Source organism: Manihot esculenta, chromosome 1 (genome assembly GCF_001659605.2).
Source record: "Manihot esculenta cultivar AM560-2 chromosome 1, M.esculenta_v8, whole genome shotgun sequence".
Taxonomy (NCBI): Eukaryota; Viridiplantae; Streptophyta; class Magnoliopsida; order Malpighiales; family Euphorbiaceae; genus Manihot; species Manihot esculenta.
In genome coordinates, this window is record NC_035161.2 from 30,527,237 (window position 1) to 30,548,433 (window position 21,197).

At 36.1% G+C, this 21,197-nt stretch overlaps 4 protein-coding genes and 1 non-coding gene across 7 annotated transcripts; 3 read left to right on the forward strand and 2 right to left on the reverse strand.

The window, feature by feature from the left end:
* The first annotated feature begins 232 nt into the window (after positions 1 to 232).
* LOC110630836 (probable galacturonosyltransferase 9) lies at positions 233 to 2,721 on the forward strand. Its single transcript, XM_021778441.2, has 3 exons — positions 233 to 648; positions 787 to 2,025; positions 2,204 to 2,721. Exons 1-3 carry the CDS (start codon positions 478 to 480, stop codon positions 2,477 to 2,479), a joined length of 1,686 nt encoding a protein of 561 aa, XP_021634133.1. The 5' UTR covers positions 233 to 477; the 3' UTR covers positions 2,480 to 2,721.
* Positions 2,722 to 4,498: 1,777 nt separating this feature from the next.
* LOC110630843 (6-phosphogluconate dehydrogenase, decarboxylating 2) lies at positions 4,499 to 7,945 on the forward strand. Of its 3 annotated transcripts, none has more exons than XM_021778462.2 (2): positions 4,499 to 4,754; positions 6,216 to 7,945. In XM_021778462.2, the coding sequence occupies exon 2, from the start codon at positions 6,240 to 6,242 to the stop codon at positions 7,701 to 7,703; it is 1,464 nt and encodes a 487-aa protein (XP_021634154.1). In that variant the 5' UTR covers positions 4,499 to 4,754; positions 6,216 to 6,239; the 3' UTR covers positions 7,704 to 7,945. The 3 variants fall into 3 exon arrangements, with proteins under 3 accessions (XP_021634154.1, XP_043813104.1, XP_021634145.1); XM_043957169.1 differs by having other exon boundaries at positions 4,500 to 5,399; positions 6,232 to 7,945; XM_021778453.2 differs by having other exon boundaries at positions 4,501 to 4,754; positions 6,232 to 7,945.
* Positions 7,946 to 10,685: 2,740 nt separating this feature from the next.
* TRNAL-CAG lies at positions 10,686 to 10,766 on the forward strand. Its single transcript has one exon. It is a non-coding gene; the product is annotated as a tRNA-Leu (tRNA).
* Positions 10,767 to 15,803: 5,037 nt separating this feature from the next.
* Positions 15,804 to 16,106, reverse strand: LOC110630874 (protein GLUTAMINE DUMPER 4). The gene has a single exon (XM_043959230.1). It carries the CDS (start codon positions 16,104 to 16,106, stop codon positions 15,804 to 15,806), a length of 303 nt encoding a protein of 100 aa, XP_043815165.1.
* A 1,125-nt stretch (positions 16,107 to 17,231) lies between these two features.
* On the reverse strand, positions 17,232 to 18,302 carry LOC110630868 (biogenesis of lysosome-related organelles complex 1 subunit 2). Its single transcript, XM_021778496.2, has 2 exons — positions 17,789 to 18,302; positions 17,232 to 17,684 (listed from the first exon to the last, which is right to left on the reverse strand). The coding sequence occupies exons 1-2, from the start codon at positions 17,891 to 17,893 to the stop codon at positions 17,418 to 17,420; spliced, it is 372 nt and encodes a 123-aa protein (XP_021634188.1). The 5' UTR covers positions 17,894 to 18,302; the 3' UTR covers positions 17,232 to 17,417.
* Between the last annotated feature and the right edge of the window lie 2,895 nt (positions 18,303 to 21,197).

The following is a 21,197-nucleotide window of genomic DNA, read 5'->3' on the forward strand; positions in this document are numbered from 1 at the left end:
GGTAAGTACCCACACAAGCAAAACCACGTATAGTCAAGCAAATCTCTACCAAAGAAGCACAAAACTCTACACGACCATACCAAGAAGAGCCGCCAAGGTTGGAAGAGTGAAGTCAATTAATATATTTAGATAATTTAAATAATATTTATGTAGTAAACTATATATTAATTATGACATCACAAAATTATAAAGAAAAGAAGGGGACTACAAAATCAAAATAGGTCGTAAGATGGACTAATTCTAATGTTAGGACCAAATCCATATAGCCAATTGTCTAAAAACTTTCCCATTCTCAGAATTAAATAATAGCACCGACGCGGAAATCGTTCCATTTTAGATCTGTACATCTCGCTTCAGCCTTGTTTAGCTTCAGCTCTCGCTTTGCTTCAATAGGAAAAAGATCGATCCACTTGTTCACACTCGCAGATTAAGTTTCTACATCCAAGAAGAGAAGACACCCAGATCTTCAAAATTGGAATGGCGGTCGCCGTCCGAGGTAGCCGAGGAGGAGGATCCGCCGGATTCAATGCGGGGCTTCGCAGCTTATTCTCTTATCGGATTTTGGTCTCCGCCATGTTCACTCTTCTCTTCCTCGCTACTCTCTCTGTCCTCCTCACCACCCATCGTCCTACCTCTCCATACTACTCTGTAAGTGAACACTACTTAATTTTCCTCTAGCAAATGTTCGCTTTATAGAAATTTAATTGTAACTGCAACTTCAGTATGGTTTTGAAATTATTGATTTTTTTTTATTTTTGTTGTTTTTGGGGGTTTGGGTTTTAACAGTCACTGCCGAGTAGCGGTAATGCTTATGTGCAGCGGACGTTTTTGGCATTAAACTCTGATCCGTTGAAAACCCGATTAGATTTGATATACAAACAAGCTAGTGACCATATGACCCTAGTGAATGCTTACGCCGCATATGCAAGAAAGCTTAAGCTTGACATCTCTAGGCAATTGAGAATGTTTGATGACTTAGCTAAGAATTTCTCCGATGTCACATCCAAACCCAATTACAAGTCTTCGTTGTTTGAATCGGAGGGTGCAGTGGATGAGGATGTTTTGAGGCAGTTTGAGAAGGAGGTGAAGGAAAAGGTGAAAATTGCAAGGTTGATGGTTGCTGAGTCAAAGGAAAGCTATGATAATCAGATCAAGATTCAGAAGCTCAAGGATACCATCTTTGCTGTGAATGAATTGTTGATCAAGGCCAGGAAGAATGGGGCTTTTGCTAGCTTAATTTCTGCCAAATCAATACCCAAGAGCTTGCATTGCTTGGCAATGAGGCTTGTGGAGGAGAGGATTTCACATCCAGAGAAATATAGGGAAGAGGAGCCTAAGCCGGAGTTTGAGGATCCAAGTCTCTATCACTATGCTATATTTTCAGATAATGTGATTGCAGTGTCTGTCGTGGTGAGGTCAGTGGTGAAGAATGCAGAGGAACCATGGAAACACGTTTTTCATGTTGTTACTGACAGAATGAATGTGGCAGCCATGAAGGTGTGGTTTAGGATGAGGCCTGTGGAGGGAGGTGCGCATATAGAGGTTAAGACAGTTGAGGATTTTAGTTTTTTGAATTCTTCATATGTGCCAGTTTTGAGGCAACTTGAGAACCTTAAACTGCAGAAGTTTTACTTTCAGAACCAGGCAGAGAATGCTACCAAGGATACAAGTAATATAAAATTCAGGAATCCCAAATACTTGTCTATGCTGAATCATCTAAGGTTTTATCTGCCAGAGATGTATCCAAAGTTGCACAAGATTTTGTTTTTGGATGATGATGTCGTGGTTCAAAAGGACTTGACAGGGTTGTGGAGGATTGATTTGGATGGAAAGGTAAACGGGGCTGTTGAGACTTGTTTCGGGTCATTTCATCGCTTCGCCCAGTATTTCAACTTCTCTCATCCTCTAATTAAGGAGCGGTTTAATCCAAAGGCCTGTGCTTGGGCTTATGGAATGAACATATTTGATCTTGATGCTTGGAGGCGTGAAAAATGCACCGAACAGTATCATTACTGGCAGAGCTTGGTATGCATCTGTGCTTCCTTTTCAATCCCTCTGTGTTTTGCTGTTAATGTAGCTACTGATTTACCATAAACTTTTGCCTTTAATGACTAAACAAAATTTATCCGCACAATAAATTGTTTATTTGAAAGTTGAGATGGAGATATAGGTTATATTAACTTTGTGCCCTTCATTTTATCAGAATGAGGATCGTAGTCTATGGAAATTAGGTACTCTTCCACCCGGCTTGATCGCCTTCTACTCAACAACAAAGTCATTGGACAAATCTTGGCATGTGCTTGGTCTTGGGTACAATCCAAGTATTAGCATGGATGAAATCAACAAAGCTGCAGTCATTCATTACAATGGAAACATGAAACCTTGGCTTGACATTGCCATGAATCAATACAAGAATCTCTGGACTAAATATGTGGACAATGACATGGAGTTCGTTCAGATGTGCAATTTTGGCCTTTAGATGAGTTTCACTCTTGCTGCTGTATTGGTAAGGCGCACGATGAAGGGTTGTAAGTGTCCATACTGGGTTACTCGTGTTCTTACAACATTTTGGATTTTTTGATTAGATGTAACAGTGAATCGTATTAAACCCAAAATGGTTAGCACACGCAGAAATGATTCTTTTTACTGAAAATTTTCTACTCCTGAATGCAATGACGAAAAATTTTGCTAGTCACGAACAAATGGTGACCCTTTTCATCACTGCTCTCATCTTGGGTTGTTTGTCCAAGTATGATTGAAACACCGAGTTCATTGAATTGCATTCTTAGTAACTAATCCATTGATTTAGACATTGCAAAACAGGTTCCAATCCTAAACAAAGATATTTCAGACTGTAACAGAATCTCTTGCAGCATAATTATTTTGGAGGATGACTGGGTTTTGAGTGGAATCGTGGTAGGTTGGACCATTTGTGATTCTAAAACACAAATCCAGCAATCTTGTAAAACTTTTTCTTTTCCTGAATATCAACATTTGAAATAATAAATTTAAATTTAAATTTAATATATGTTATAGACAGATTTTGAATAACAAAATTTATTTGCTAAGAACTTATTGCAGTCAATTTCAAATAGTACAAACTATTTTAAATTCTTACTCTGATGAAATGCTCTTTCTATGTATAAACCGAAAATATACATATTTATTATGACTAAAAAATTATAATTTATTAAATTTAAGTATCATATTATAAATCTAATTAAAAAACAAGAAAGGTGAATTACAAAATCTAAAATATCTATGAAGTTTTAGCTGTTATATAATGGTAAAAAGTCTAAAGTATCTCTAATATGAAGGTATTAATTAATAAATTTTTAAAAATTTGAAAAAAATTAATTAATAAATTTTTTAAAATTATAAGGATTAAGTAGTAACATATTTAATAAAAAAATTAACAGAAATATTAAATAGTAGATGTTTAAAACTTTAAAGATTTTCTAATGCATTTTTCAAAATCAAATAATTAAGTAGTAATTTGTTTAAATTAAATTTATTTTATTGAGATTAAAATAATAACTACACCAATTTAATTTCAAACTGTTTAATCTAATAGATGTCAAATTTATTTGTATATAAATTTTAGCTTTTCATAGCATTACTTCTCTTAAAATTATATATTGTAAGGGGGATTATCATTTTGATATTTGCAATTAGATGATGTTTAGGGCAGTTTAACCCTCGTTTTGCACTTTTCTAGCCAAATATAATATTTAATCTCTAAATTCAATAATTATATCATTAATTTTCTTTTCTTTTATCCAAAGCAATGTATCAAAATTTTAAACCTACTATAATTTATTAAAAAAAAATTAATATATAGGTCTTACTCTTAAAATTGGATCAGTTGTCTGCATTAACGAATGATCATTAATAATAATATTATTTGCATATATTGTCCTAATAATATAATAATAAAAAAACAACAAAAGATTTAACTTATAGAATTTACAGATTAAACTTCTCCTACCTCTAATTTTGTTGGAATAAATAGACTGACCTCACTAAATTCAAAATAATTAAATCAACTCCAAGTGTAAAGAGTTTTTTTAGAATTTTAATTGAACGGTTATGAAAATGATAAATGTGATACACATAATAAATAAAATATATGTCAAATGATTTAATATTTATTAATCGATTATTCTTTATTAATGAGTGGCTTAACATATCTATCATATAAAGTCACCATTTAATTCAACAAAACATCTATACGAACACATTTTAATACAGTCAGAATTTAAATTGTACAAATCAAATAACTTAAAGGATAAATTTAAATTCTATAACATCAAAAAATTATTTAATCGTGTAAAATATTTATTTTCTTTTTAACGAATTGTATTATAACGTGACGTGAGCACGGACATAAAGTATTTTAATAAAAAAATAATTGGTACAAAAATGACGCCACGTCAGCAAAGGAAGGTCGACCAAAGAGGAGGTGGCAAAAGACCAAAAATTGAATCGTTGCGGTTTGGTAAGAAAAAACAAAAAAGGAAAGGTGATCAAGAAATTCCAGGAGAATGAGATTAGATCCGCGTAAAAGATTGTGTTACTGCGTTTAGTCTACGGTCAGCAAATTCCACCTCCACGCCCCGGCTCCACCATTATATAAATCTGCCAATCTTCAATCTTTGTTCATTATCATTTTCACCTAACATCCTACTCAGTTGGAAACCCAGATCTTTTATCATCTTGGGTCCTCTTCTTTTTATCAGGATTCCAATTCCCAGGTCTGCTTCCCCTCTTGATGCTTAGTGTAGTTGCTATTCTAAAGGGTGTTGTTTATTTTGTTTATTTTCTAATTCCATCTTTGTTTTTTGGGAGATCTTCATACGAAAAGGGGAACTGGAATTTTGTGTTTTAATTTTGAATTAGCCAAGTCGAAAGTGATAATATGGGTTTTACTCTGGAATTATTTTTCTTGTCTGCCTTCCTATCTACTGGCTGATAGCTTGAGTGTTAAATCATGTTATGCTTTTTTATGTGCTTCGCTATCGGTCTTCGTGATCTGCATGATCTTGGTGGCAAATCAGGTGTTGGCCTGATGACTATAGTCTTAATTTTTTCCTTTGATGGATGAGCTTGAGAGGTCTCGTGTCAATAATGAGAAGAAAGCTAACTGCTTCTTGATCCTTGGCTCCACAACTAGCTTTAAGATTCTTAACTTTTCTTCTCTTATCCTCTCTTGCACAGCTGCACATGCATATATATGAGAATGTCATGGAGTTGTTCCATTTGATCTAAATGAAGAAATAAAATAGCATCCTTCAAATCCTTCAAATCTATACAAAAGCTTCCTGTAGGAGGCTACCTGTAGTGTTACACGGATAGGTACTTTCCCTGTAAATGCCAATGGGGCAGGGGCTCAAGGCAAGGTAGATATTGCTAATTATGATCCCACCCCATTAAAATAATCAGAGCAGGGTGATCAATTGCTATCTTTAATGTTACACTTTCTTTTAGTCAATTTGAAGACAGAAAGGAATGAAATTGAACAATACTTGAGAAATTGCCAATTCCCCTTTCTAATGTAGTCAGTATATCTTATTCTACACACACACACACACACATATATATATATGTATCATCACATCTAGCTTTTAAAGATTTCTTTATCTATCCATTCCATGTGATGATCAGGGTCTATCTTTTTTAAAACTCTCTTTTCTGACTTTGCTATTTTATATCATTGGTATAGACATAGTCTGTAATGTAGACAAACTTCATGTTATGGACAACCCTTTTTATTCAAACATGAATTTGAAAGTTTTTCATTATAACAATGATGAATATAAACAAAGTTTTGTTGAGAAAAATGGAGTATCTAAGAAGATAATTTTGACAATATGTGGAGCCTGTGGGCAAACGTTATGTGGTGTAGGCTGCACAGGGAGTGGGAAAGCAGAAGGCAACCATGTCAGTAAGTTAAAATTCTAGAATTGGTGGGCAACAAAGTTATGTCTTGTTGGTTTCTCTATAAACAAAAAGTAGTGGTAATTTTTGTTTTCTGATTTTGTTGCTGAGTCTGTTAAAGGTTTCTTTACGCCTTCCTTTATTCCTGCATTCTGAGATATTCCAGAAAACATGAAAACCTTGTAGTTACTAGCTTTATTTCAAGAATCCATAAAAATCCTCTTTGGTCTTGCAATGCTCACTATTTTTGTTCTGATTTTTTGAAATTCATCATATGGAGATCTTATTGGGCAGGGAAAAATATGGCTGCACCATCAAAACCAACAAGAATAGGCCTTGCAGGTCTGGCTGTCATGGGCCAGAATCTGGCCCTCAATATTGCAGAGAAAGGCTTCCCTATTTCTGTTTATAATCGAACCACCTCCAAAGTAGATGAGACTGTTGAAAGAGCCAAAAAAGAGGGTGATCTTCCTTTATATGGCTTCCATGACCCTGAATCTTTTGTTCAGTCAATCCAAAAGCCTCGGGTGATACTTATGCTTGTTAAGGCTGGGGCACCTGTTGACCAGACCATAAAGACCCTCTCTGCCTACATGGAGAAAGGTGATTGTATCATTGATGGTGGGAATGAGTGGTATGAGAATACTGAGAGGAGAGAAAAGGCCATGGCTGAAATGGGCTTGCTCTATCTCGGAATGGGAGTTTCAGGTGGTGAAGAGGGTGCCCGGAATGGACCCTCTTTGATGCCTGGAGGTTCCTTTGAGGCCTACAAGTACGTTGAAGACATTCTTCTTAAAGTGGCAGCTCAAGTTTCTGATAGTGGTCCCTGTGTGACATATGTTGGCAAAGGTGGTTCTGGTAATTTTGTCAAGATGGTGCATAATGGAATTGAATATGGTGATATGCAGCTGATTGCAGAGGCTTATGATGTACTAAAATCAGTTGGAAAGTTGTCTAATGAGGAACTGCAAAATGTTTTCTCAGAATGGAACAAGGGTGAGCTTCTGAGCTTCTTGATTGAGATCACTGCAGATATATTTGGAATTAAAGATGACAAGGGGGATGGATATTTAGTTGACAAGGTTTTGGACAAAACTGGTATGAAGGGTACAGGTAAATGGACTGTACAGCAAGCTGCTGAGCTCTCAGTTGCAGCTCCCACAATTGCATCTTCTTTGGATGCGAGATTCCTCAGTGGTTTGAAGGAGGAGCGAGTTGAAGCTGCTAAAGTCTTTAAAGCAGGTGGCTTCGGAGATGTTTTGACTGATCAAGCGGTGGACAAGCAGAAGTTGATTGATGATGTGAGGCAAGCTCTCTATGCTTCCAAGATTTGTAGTTATGCACAAGGGATGAATCTTATCCGTGCAAAGAGTACTGAGAAAGGATGGGACTTGAAGTTGGGAGAACTGGCTAGGATCTGGAAAGGAGGCTGCATCATACGAGCTGTATTTTTAGACAGAATCAAGAAGGCCTATGATAGGAACCTTGATCTGGCTAACCTTCTTGTCGATCCAGAGTTTGCAAAGGAAATCATTGAGCGACAATCTGCATGGCGGAGGGTTATATGTCTTGCTATCAATTCTGGTATTAGCACTCCTGGCATGTCTTCTAGTCTTGCTTATTTCGACACTTACCGAAGGGAAAGGTTGCCAGCTAATTTGGTCCAAGCTCAGCGAGATTATTTTGGTGCACATACATATGAAAGGGTTGATATTGAAGGATCTTTCCATACTGAATGGTTCAAGATTGCCAGACAGTTGAATTAATGTGTCCTTTCTTGGTATCTAGCTTAATCAAAGCAGTTGATTAGCACAATAATTTCTGCTCTGGACTTTATGCTGGGTAGAAGTTGGATCATATGTGGTCCAACTCTATCTCAATTAAATTCATTGAATCCAATTTCTAATTGGACTTTGTCCTTCCTTTTATGTTGTCTTATGATTTGGCAATTCTGCTTCTTTTACTTTGAGATGAGATTTGCAATGGTGAAGTAGGCACTTTTTATCGACATTCACATATTGCTGTGAAAATGTTTGAGCCAGAAATTTTCTGAGCTATACCCCCCCTCTCTCTTCCCCCAACTCCCCTTTTCTCCCTCTTCCTTTTTTGCTCCCTGCACAAGCTTAGAACGAGGTTTGTGAGGTGGAGGGTTTTATGCAGTTTGGCTCCCATTCTGAATGTGAAAATCATGGTTTATAGAACTCTTTTGCTATCACATGCTTTAAATTCTTTTAGCTGTTTTATAACATGTGCTCGGCCCTCGTGTAAAACCAGAGCAGGGCAGTATTTAATGCTGAATTGGGATTAGCAATTTGTCAGGATCATCAAGGCTCAAGCCTAAACTGACATCCAGTTTAAACATATTTAGTTTGCTCTTACACCGGTTCATGCTATGGTACTTGTATGCAAAGAGATAAGAGAATGTTATCTGTTCAGTAGAAAGATGGAAGGACAAATATCATGCTCCTCCCATCTTGTAGTTAATGTTCTGTTCCAGTTTTATCTGTTATAATCTGGATATCAGCATTTGTAATGCAAAGAGATACGTTTTAGCACTAAAAGAAATCCTAAACTGCATGTAAAGTTTCTTAAACTTGATTGAAGTCTATGAGTTTACCATTAAAACTTGCAACTCCTTTTAACTTCACCTATTCTCATTGTCGTCTCTAATAATGCATGCCCCCTTATTTTGTTATCCCCTTCTGTTTTCATAAGGAAAAGACAGGTTTCCTGGATTTGTTTATTGTGTGTGCATATAGTATTCTTCAACATTTTGATGTACAGCCCATACTCTATAGTTGCCTAGCTGTTTCACTTGCACCCCTTTTTGAAAATTTGAGTTGTATGAGTATGCCAATATTCTGTCACTAGAAAAATCTATGTTGCTTCTTATGGTTGGCATTTGTCTTCTCTGTTGATCCATTTTCTTTCCAGCTCAAGATATTGATAATTAACACACGTGTTTCTGTATTATGATGTTTTTCCTGGAAATATTTTTTTTTCCCTTTTAACTCAATCTGAAAGAATTATATTCTTGGAAGTTGGAACCTCAATATCGGCACAAGAATGTTGCTGTTTGCTTCCTGTGCTGATCAATGTTCCATTTCCCTCCAAAAAAAAGAAAATATTTTCCTGGATCAGATTATGACTGCCTTTAACCGTTTCTGATATATTGTATGATCAACAGGTCACTAGACTCATTCCAGGTTCCTACTGCAATATCAAGCAGGTTTTGTACAGAAAGGAAGCACATGAATCTATAGACTTTATTATGTGATGATTTGATATGGAATTGTTTCTGTGTCGATATTTTGTTTTTCTTTGACTCAGATGCCTCTGAATTGATATCAAAAATACAATGAAACTCTGGAATCACAGAAAGATATTCATGAAGAATGAAATGTGTTTCAACTGAGAAAGAAAGAACATATTTTGTGCTGTTGCAGTGAAATTTACAAACCTTTCACCCCTTTGAACAAACCTACTTGCTGTATTTTCTGTTAGCAGAAAGCCTCTTATGTTTATGTGTGCTGTTTCCATCATTCGTCTTCTCCTTCTTTTTTGGTTTTGCAGCTGGAGAACAATTTTTGAAATGATTGCCCTTATCATGCTTAAAACTCGTGGTTCCACGGTTAGGGGGATGGTGGGGGCCGGAGGAAGCATCTGAAGCCATTGAATCATCACTGAGTTGCTCACAATCATCAGCATTTCCATCATTGGCAATAGGGTTGTGATCATTGTCGTTGTCACTGCAGTCATTATCATCTTCTTGCATGGGAGAGGCAATGTACGTTGTCCACCCAGATTCACTGCTGTTGCATTCTTCTTTGCCTAAATTGTGTTTGGATGAATCCATTGCCGAAGCTGAGAAATCCTTCAGGGAAACGGAGGTGGTGTTAGAAAGCTATTTTTTTTCACAAAGAAATAGTTTGAGAAGTGCATATAAAAACCCCCGAGGAGAGAGCTCCAATGAGCTTTGACGTCCGGAGGGCAAATTTTGAGTTTTTTAAATAATAAAAAGGTCAAATATGGAATTAAAATTTCCATTAGGTATTACCAGCTTTTATTTTTTCTTTTTAATTAAAGAAGCCAACAGAGAAAATTTAATGAACTTTGGTAAGTAGAAATAATGTGAAGAATATAAGTATAACAAATACTAAAGAATTTTAGAATTAGGAAACAAATCTAAAAGTGTCATATATAAAAGATCTGAATTCAATCTTGAAACAAGAAATCCAGAAGAAACTCATTCCTGAACCCTGGAAGATTTAGGAAAGCCATGGCCACAAGCATGTTAGAGCAGAGACAGCCCACTTCTAACTTGTCCTTAGGGACTTTAATACTATGTCTAGTCAGAAGCACATGTAAACTTTTGTGCCAAAAAAAAAAGAAAAGGGAAAGTGGAGAGAAGCCAACTGGTATGTTGATGTTTGTGGATTAGAAATAGAATAGTTGAAATGGATACTACCTAAGTTCTGCTGGCATTTGTTCTGTCCTTCGTTGTTTCCTAATAAAGGTGGCTTCTGTCTTTTACATGTAATTCTTGGTCTCAATTTATACTAAGATAATGCTATTTTATTACAATTAATACAACCCACTTTTAGGTTTTGCCCAATTTCAAACCTTTTTTGGTTTCTGGGAATTGCAGGCTGCTTCTTCAGCAAAAAATCCCACGTATATTAGTATACCTGTAATTAGAATGTAATTATCAATAAACTTATAATTTCAAAAGGAGACATTGCTCACATGTCAAGATGGCCGAGTTGGTCTAAGGCGCCAGTTTCAGGTACTGGTCCGAAAGGGCATGGGTTCGAATCCCATTCTTGACACAATAACTTTTATTTTTTTATATATAGCCAAGTTTCCAAACCCATAAATGCAACTCTTTCAATACCAAGCACATAACTTTTTAGCAACAAATTTTGGTTGTTTTACCACAGCCTTGAATGTATAATTAATTATATTTATGGACATGACTCGGAATATCCTCAGGATATTTCTTTTCCACACAGAAAAATAGATAAAATTTTGTAAGAAAGAAAAAGATTGCTGTCTCCCATTATGCACAGTTCCATAGACCAATTTGTGAAGCCAATTCAACGAGACCATCATCATCGCCTTATGCGCGTTTACAGTCCGCCGCATCCACTGACATTTCCCTACCACTGTCAAGGTGCAGCCTTTTTTTTTCTTTTCAATTCATGAACTCCAAAAAAAAACCCTAAATTAATAACTGCCTAAATTCAACCCATCCAAATAATTTTTAAATTTTTTATTAAATAATCTAAGTTTTAAATTTTAATTTATCTCTTAATTATTCATGAAAAAAAAATTATTGAGATTGGATAAATTACGTAAGAAGAGAATATGTAATAATGAGTTATAAATAGGGTGAATTAGTGTTATTCAGAGTTTGACATTTTTTGTTTTTATTTTTTTTAATTATTAATTGATATTCAGGATTGTATATATCCAAACAATTTTTATTTTATATTATTTATTTATAGAATAATGGTTGGATTACAAAGTAAGAAGAATTGTACTTCTCCCTGGAGCAATGGAAGCTAAAAACAAAATAAAAAAAGAGAAGAAAAAAAAATCAAAGGAAAGCACTTTCCTTAGCTCATCTGCTCTCTAATACGAAAGCAAACTGTTCTAAGCTAATACATATTACAAAGTTCTACACTAGCTCGCAGTTGCAGGCAGCCAAAGTAACAACAGCAGGCTTTGCTAGATATCTTGGTTTTTGATCACCTGCCATGATAACCACAATCTTTGGCTCAGCTTCAACCCCTGAAATGCTACTAGATTTTCTGGGTTTTTCTCCTTCTTCATCCCTTGAACACTGATCTTTACAGTAGGAACATGCCAAAATGATCAATGCTGCTGCAATGATCATGAACATTAGAGCTAAGCTTCCAAATAGGTAAGGTATTGGAGAACGCCATAGATTTGCAGCAGGCTTCATTTCACCTTTCTTAGAGATCTAAGGATGATGGGGTTTTGCAAGTGCAGTGAAATGAGATATATATAGAGAGAGGAAAATGCAAGTTGATGTGAATTTGGTTTGGTGATATTGGATTTTACCATAATGCCCTTTGGGTTTGAGAAGTAGATTCTTTGTGCCTTGAGCAGATGCCAAACCAATGTTGGTAAATGAGATTGTATGTTGGAACTGTAGTAATGATTATTGTGATCTTGGCATGGCAGATTTTAAATCCAAAATTCCTGCCACTTAGAATGGCCTTTCTTTGTCTTGCTGATTAAAAACGGAAAATATAACTAAAAGTTTCACAGTGCATCTGATTAACTATTAATGGTGTGAGTTCATCAATTTAGAATCAAATAAAATAGATCTAAAGAAATCTTACACTTTTAGTAATTAATCATTACTGAGATAAGCATACATAAATTGATATGTTTGATCCATTTTTCATTAAACATCAAAACTTTAAATACTTTGCACTCACATAACTTTAAATACATAAATTAATCTGGTGATAAATGCATATAAAAAGTCTCAATTCTACTCATATAATTTTTAATCTCATTTAATAAAAAAACTTCAAATACTTTGATTAATTCTAATGTGAACACCGATAGAAGTGAAGCCTTACTTTAGGGATAATGCGAATATCAAGTAGGAGTCAACAGTATTCGGTTTAAATCGAAAAAATCGATTGAACTGAATTAATTTTAAAATTCGGTTCAATTTTTTATTCAATTCGGTTCGATTCGGTTTTTAATTTCAAAAATTTCTATTGTTTCGGTTCGGTTCGATTTCAATCAGAAAAAAATTGAAAAAATCGAACCGAACCGATTAGTGATAATAATATGTTATTTTTAATAATATAGAGAAATTAAATTATATTAAGATTAAAATATTTTAATTAAATTTTAAAATATTAAAAATAAAGTGTAAAAAATAAAAAATTTATTAAAAATCAAAACCGATCAAACCGAACCGAATCGAACCGAATCAGACCGGTTCGATCCGGTTCTGATCAAAATCGGTTCCATTTGATTTTTATAAATACGAAACATTTCAGTTTTTAGTTTATTCTATTCGATTCGATTTTGAATCGAACCGACCGAATGGTGACCCTAATATCAAGGTTAGGTTCATTTACCAATATAATAATTAAAAAAATATATTCACGATAATTTTATAAAAATTTAATTAATTTAATTTATTTTCTATAATTTTTTTAAAAATAAAAAATTTTTAATTTTTTTATTTAAAAAATATATAGAGAGAGTTTGTTGAATGTAGTTCAAAATGATGTCTACATGATTAGGTACCATGATAAATATCAAGACTAGATTCATCTAATGCCAACAAAAGATTAAAAAAAAAGAAAAAAATCCAAACAAAAGCTAATGCTTCTGCACAAAAGCCATTTTCGCAGTTTCCAAGCCTTTCAATATTTTATTACCTCAGTCAAAGAATCCAATTCAATTTATTTTTTATTAATTATTTTATTTTAAAATCAATTAAAATTTTATATTCAAACTTTTTATTACAAAATAAATCAGATTAATAATTAATAAATGGATAAACACAATCAAATTTAAATTGATCATAATATCAATTTTTATTGAGTTATTTCTTAAATTTTAGAAAATAATTTACCTACACCAAAAAAAAAAATCTTAATTTCTTACAAATTAAAGAAATAATGTTAACTAAACATGATGATCTGAAATCCAGAGAAATAGAGTTTTTACAATGAACTCTGTAAAACTTAGAAAAAACTTGAACATAAAGAGGAGCATTTTCCCTTTTATATGTTTCCTTTTGTCTGCTAGCCACGTGCCGAACAGAACGAGTATCATTAGACCACCTGTCCCTGCTACGCTGATACGGACGTACGAGAGAATCAGATCTCTGCTCCATGCATAATGGCCTCTGATTCTCCCTGTGCGCGTGTAGGCGGGTCTACGAGGCGGGTAGATGGATCCTTCTTCGAGTTCCGAGTTGGGCCGGAGGATAGGAATAAAGCTGGGTCCAAATGGGATCGGCCCGAGGTGCGGTGAAGACGAGGCCGGCCTGGTGGAGAAAGCCAGATGAAGCCCGGTCGGGAGGCTGAGCGGACTGGACCCGATTGGCGTGAGTGGCTTGAGGATCTCTAAGTAATGGGCTATTTTCTTGAACCTGACCTCAGACTGGGGTGAGGTGGACTCAGAAGTCATCAAAACAGATAAAATTTTAAATAAAAAATTTTTATTGAGTTATTTCTTAAATTTTGAATTCACCGGTTTATTTGGATGATTTTAAATCTGTATAATTAATAAAAATTTATGTTAAGAAAAACCTTAAAATTTTAATAACTAACGTTACTTATAATTTATACCATTAGAGGGTTAACAAGATTTTTTTTATTTTAAAATTTCTTTTATTTTATTATTCTTTGAAATTTTAATATAAAGTTAATTGTGATTTACATGAATAATTTTATTATTATAAAAATTTATTCTAAGTATCTTTATCATAAAATATTATCAAATATATAATTAAAGTTTTAAAATTATTTATACACTAAAATTTAAGTAAAATTTTATTTTAATTATTATTGATAAAAGGATCAAATTAGTAAATATACGTTATTTTCATTAATATTTTAAAGAAAATTATTAATTTTATGAGATCTTTAATATTAATGGTTTTCATAACGTGAATTGCATATTGTGTACAATCGTTGGACTCATATTTTATTTATTTATATATAATTTTTAATTTTATATAAATATAAATAATATTTGATGCAATAATTAATTTAGTCAGTTATTATTATTATTGTAATAAAATTTTTTTGTTGGAATAGAATTCCAATTCAGCAGCCACGTGGTACAAATATTTTCTCAAATAAAAGCAAATTAAGTTTGAAATTTAGAAAGACCATACTGTTTGTGGGTGAAATTTTGGCAGTGATGCATGAGTTCATTTTGGCTGCGCCTGCCCACAAACCCACGAGTTGGCCGCAATATTCAATTCCCATCGACCCTTCCTCCGATTAAACACCTAATGCTTCATTTTATAAGAAAGAATTTAATTTTTTTTATATAATTAAATATAATTTTATTTCATTTTGAAAATAATTTTTTTTAATTTTATAAACAAATTAATAAAAAAATAAATTGAATTCTTAGAAAAAGCTATTTAAGTTGCACTACAAACGAAATTAATAAAAAACACCTTGTGGCTCTTAACAAGTAATCAATCAACTAACAAGAAAATAGCTAACTTGGTATGGACAGGCTTAGATTATCACTAAGATTCAAATCTAAGTTGGATTCTCCTACAATAACTTGTCGGAATAGGACATAGAACCCTATTATTAAAGTTGTTTGAAACATTAAATGAGGTTGTTGATCGGATTGGATTCTATTACCTTCTCTCAGATCGTTCGCATAACCTTCGTCTTGGTGAGACCAATCTTACAAGTTCCTATTCATCCGGTTTGCCTGAGCAGATGCTCATCGTCGTCAACTTCTCTAATCCGTGGGTCCGGCTCATCGACTTGGGGGCACGAAGAGTAAAACCCCGCAGTATCAAGTCAAGTACTTGGACATTTTAATAAGGGGTTCTACATCAGTAAAGACAAACTATATTAAACTTTGGCATGGTCCTAAAACAAATTTCTTGATTTCAGAGTGTAAGTTGAGTGATTCTTAATGTTTATACCAGTAGATCTGATGATCATGAGAAAATTGAAATTGAATCCATTTTGTTAATCAGAACCAAAAATACTACATATGACTCCTACAAAAATATCATCCTCTTCATACTCATCTTTTTACATGTTCCCGTAGGCAAGAACCGAAATTGCAAAAAGAAAAAGAAAGAAACGACTCTAGAGATCAGCTTAAACTTGTTCTTCATTGTGGCAAATGCAAGAAACAGGCTTAGGCTTAGCTAAATAAGTGGGATTCTCATCTCCAGCCATGATCACAACTATCTTTGGCTCACAGTCGTCTAATTGCTCGACTGGTTTCCGTTCAGCTACCTGTGTCCCTGAATTGGAAGACTTCCTGTAGGAGCAGGCAAGGATTATCAAAGCAACAGTGATGATTCCCAGCATGAGTGCTAGCCCACCAAAGAGGTAAAGCATGGGAGACTTCCAGTGCCAGAATCCAGCACCAGCTGTGGAGTTGCTTGCAGGCCTCATCTCTCTCTCTTTCTCTATCTTTTGCTAGCTCGATGAGATGTGGGTTGTCTAATGAACGTTTTTATAGCACTAAATAAAGGTAAAGTTGCACAGTAATCGGATTAGAACAAAAGAAGAAGAATTGGGATTTGTGCAGTTACCAAGAAGCCATTGGTATTGTAGAAAAAATAAAGCAAGAGGTGATATATGATTCTTTCTTGGGCTGCACTGATTCTGGCCATGCCTATGTAGAATATTTGTCTCTCAGAGGAACCCCCTAGCTTGCTAGCGTTTTCATTCCGCCGCGTCCACCAAGTATGAAACAATGTCAAGAAAAAAGTAGGAGACAGTTGTGACGTAACAATAAGATGGCAAATACCATACCCATTATCCATTTAAATAAGACTAAGTATGCGATGCCTTTAGCTGAGCTGCTGCTGCTATCCATCCAAAACAACTCTGCTCTGACTAGGAAACTTCTTGAACTTCTTATGTGGCTGAGGTTCATTTTGCGACACATCTCACGAAACACGATTGGTTCTTTTCCAAGGAATGGCAATATGGGTGAATGAATTGCTAAGACATTGCAATAGTGAAGATTCGGAATTTTCTATTTATATGTTTTAGATTGATGGTGTGACGATTTATCTTGAAACTGACATCTACATAGTCAAATGGATTTTTTTTTTTTTTGAAAAAAAAAAAAAAGATGATAATGGATTATTAAAGAGAACCCATTACTGTACCATATCTAGTAAAAAAATTATTTTATTCAGGATGAAAAAATATGCAAAGAGACTAACAGAGAAGCTCACAACTCACCACTTCAAGAAACAGTGAGACATTTGTGAAATTTCTTAGTAATACAGGACCAGACATGTTATGACTCCAAGGTCCACAGAGACCCAACAATATTCTTTGGAAAACTCAAAAGGTATATTAATAACAGGATTGAAAAAGGAGGCACTTTATACCAGATGAATGCTGACCTTAGCATCCCATCATTAACCTTTGTTCTTTGCTCATACTCGACCTAAAAGGGGTTGGGCTGCATCATTCTGAACCAGAATTTTAAAGCATCCCTTGCTAGTTGCTACACAGTCAGCTACCTCATTGGCATTTCAGCCACACAACCAATTGCAACTCTTGAAGAAAGGATGGAGAGACATACTAATTTTGTCTATAAAAGTTTTAACATAAAGATGACTGCTTACAGGATAGAAACTCCAAAATTCAAAGAGAAAATTAAGTAAACAACCAAATTTGCAGGGGACAGAAATTCCCTTCCACAGACCATTCTCATTCACAAGTTCTGACCCAATCCACCTTCATTCATGAAGGTGGATGTTGGTATACAGATTGCACTTTTGATTCTAACAAAGAAACATAGTTATCGAGCATTGAAATTACAGCCTCAAATTCAGTCACTTGCCGCTCTATTGCATCAATTTGCTGAACATACTGATCAAAACTACCGCTTTTGGACTTCAACTGCTCAACGAAAACCCTCAATCCAGAAGCTACATCCCCAAAACCTTTATACTCTTCAGCCACTTTCAGATTCATTTTCTCCATAAGTTCCATCAGATTATTTGCCCCCTAAAAGCATGAATAATAAGAATATTAAGTTCAAACATAATCAATTTGGAAGCAAAGGGGGGACTACTGAAAGATTTTAAGATTTTGGGTCTTGAAATTGAGACCTGAAGTTCGCCTTTGACCATGGTGGAGACGCTGGTGAAGAGGTCATTCAACGAATCTGCTAGCTCATCCTGAATCTCTACTTCCTTCTCTTTCACAGCAGCCATGTTTGGTTGCCTAGATCTGTTCTACAAGCGAATGAGTCTCTTCTACTATTGTGTTGCTCGGTTGAAATGATTCTCTTTGGTACTATATTTGGCTTTCTCCGACGTCGCTGGAGCATCTAGATGAGCTCCGGATTGGGCGCATGCGATTAGGAGGACAAGCCGCGGCACCGTCGGCGATATCTCCAGTAAGGGATATTGTAGGGAATTAGAGATGTTTCCAGTTCTTACTCTATCTTCGTATTGGCGACTTTTCAGACCAATTTTCTCCGTGGAAAGGCTAACTCGCGCAGGGAATAAGAATCGCGTTGTCGCAGGTGAAGGGGACGGCTGGATCGGCCGGCACCAGGTTGCTCTCTCTCTCTCTCCCTCGGAAAAGCGAAAGGAGAAACTTACTGCAGAAGGGAAGGATTTTAAGTGTAAATCTGACGGTCCATATTGAAGACCTAAAAAGGACGCTCAAGATTAAACTATTTTTTTTTCGTTTCATCTCACAAAACGACCATCATTGTTATGGAATTAATGTCGTATGACAAAACCTTATCATTTGTCCCCAGTTGTACGCGATCTTTTTTCCGGATCCAGTTGCACGTGATCGCCGTTCGAGAAACTACACGCCGTTTTGAGCTTTTTTTTTTTGAGAAATTTTTTTTAAAAAAAAACTTATATGATATTTAATTTTACTAAAATTGTCAAAACTTATTGTTATATCTCTCGATTTTTAAAAAATTGATAGATTTGAATTTCCTCTTATTCTATGATAGATCTGGTTTTCCTCTTACTTCATGATAGATCTGGTTTTTCTCTTACTCCATTTGATAGATCTGGTTTTCTTCTTGCTCTATCATATGAAACTATCCTATGGGTCCTTAATGCTCGATTTGAGGAAAAAATCTGCAAAATAAGGAAAGATGGTCAGGGGTCTACCAGGAATACCCTCGGTGAGACCCTCCGACGTTCTAGTCAAGTTCATGAACTAGTATAGTATGGATAGGTAAGAGTTGCAGAGAAAAAAAAAAAAAGATGGAGCCGAGGAAGAAGAAGGAAGAAGAAGACCTCCCTGTGAGGTGACTGGGCCTGCTCCCTTACTTCTTGTCACATCACCGGGCTAGGCTCCCTTCAGATGGGCCCGTGCGTGTGACCTGTCCGGCCTACTTCTCATTGTCGGGTTGGGGCACGTCGCGTGGGGCTGGTTGGCTTTGAGAAAGGCATAGTGGGACTTGAGCCTGCGTCCTTCTTTTAAGGCCTGGCCTTGCCCCCAGGTGCAGGAAGCCCGACGGTCATCAAGTGCCCCTTTACCTCCTCAGCAGTTATTCCATGAGTGATGAGGGGGTAAAACCCTAGGCCCCATTATGACCGCGCTGCCCTAGAACGACTCTAGTCAAAACGTCCTTTCCTTGCACTTTTATTTCTTTGTCTCTTTACTTTAATGTTTGAATGTATGGCGATCTGGAGATGTGTATACCTCGGCATGTGCCTCATTTATACTTAGATTATTTTGTTTAAGTTTTTCATTCACTGCGAGCTGATCCAAGCTGGGAGCACGACCCTTTGGTTTTGTTTATCCTTTTGTGTGTTCCGCATTTGTGGACCTTTTCATATAGGGAGCTCGGCTCTCCACTATTTCTTCCGTATTTAGCTTTATTATGCTTGGTTGTGTACTTGTTGTGAGTCCGTCCGTACTACGAGTTCGGGATCTCGGATTTTTGTTCTTTGCTTAGGCTTTTATGCCTATAGCCTGTGATGCTGCTTGTGCTACGAGCTCGGGAGTTTGGGATTTCGCTTTCTTCACTTTGGTGCCCCGATCTCCTTTGTGAAGTCGGACTTAATTTCTTGCTTCCTTGTCTAGCCTTATACAGACTATGTTTCAGCCTGCCTGCTTATTGGTTCAGCTTTAACTTTTCTTTTATAGACTTATAGCCTCGCCGGTATAGACATAAGACTCAGCAGGGAGGTATGTCTGGCCCCTTTAGGCTTTTGGGGAGATCGACCCCAAGTCGAAGAGGTTGGACTATATGTTTTGGGCTTGACCATACTGGGGTTCGATTCTTTTGTATTCAATGAGTCAAGGCTTTCTACTGCTCCGTCCGATCATTCAGAATGGTTCACTTGGCCTTTTACATTACTCCTGTTCCCTTGATTCTTTATCTGAGTATTTAGTTATCGGGTATGTCTCGGTTGTTTGGGTTTTTTGCCTCCGAGTGCTTTCCGGGCTATCTACCCTTAAGCGTTTTGCAGGCTCTTTGCTGCTTAGACCTTTCTCTAGGCTAGCCAAGCTGGTTTAGTGCCAGCGGTCAATTTTCAAGGTCAGTGCCTTTTGTGATTGCCCCTGGTCCTTTGTTTGGTTTTCTATCTCGGTATGCATTTTGCTTATGATTCGCTTCGCCTTAATTTGGTCTGCCTATTGGCTTTACTAGTACCGAGCTTATTTTCTTGAGATCGATATGGTGCTTTGGTATTTTGGCTCTGTGAGCCTTAAATTGGCCTTTAGTAGGCCGCATTGCTACATGATATAGGCGTTAGGGCGCCTTAGTTTAATTTCTTTATACGTTGGCTGTTTTGTGAGATCGAGGTCTTACTAGCCTGTAATTCGAGCTCTTTTGAGAGATCGGATTCATATTTTTTTTTAATTTTTATTCCAGCACCCTCTTGAAGTCAGCATGGCGCTTTGGCGCTTTTGGCCGTTGTGTGAGATCGAAGTCTTTTTACCTTATGACCCAAGCTCCCTTGGGAGGTCGGATTTTAACTCTTCATTTGTAGTCCAGTGCCCCACTATTTTATGTGAGGTCAAAACTGTACTTTTATGTGATGTTTTTGTGTGTTGTTAGCATATGCCGTTGTTTGCTGTGAGCATACTGTATTCTTTAATGAAAGGCGAAAGAATGGTTCGCTTTGTGCTCTTAGCGTGGCTGCGTGGTATCGTTGGTCTTTTTTTGAGACCGGTTGTCTACCTTATTGAGGGCTTCTTTCCCTCTCAGCTCGGTTTTGTGCGGATCTGTTCGGGATTCAGGCTTGTTGGCTTTACTGTCGCTTCCAGGCTCCTCGACCTTGCTCAAGGTTCAGGCTTTTTGGCCTTACTGTCGCTTCGTCCTCTCTGCTCGGTTTTGTGGTGTTGGGGGTCATTTTCTGAGACCAGTCACCTACCTTACTGAGGGCTTCACTCGGGATTCAGGCTCTTTGGCCTTACTGTTGCTTCGTCCTCTCAGCTCGATTTTGTGGTGCTGGGGGTCATTTTTTGAGACCAGTCACCTACCTCACTGAGGGCTGCATTCGGGATTCAGGCTTTTTGGCCTTACTGTCGCTTCGT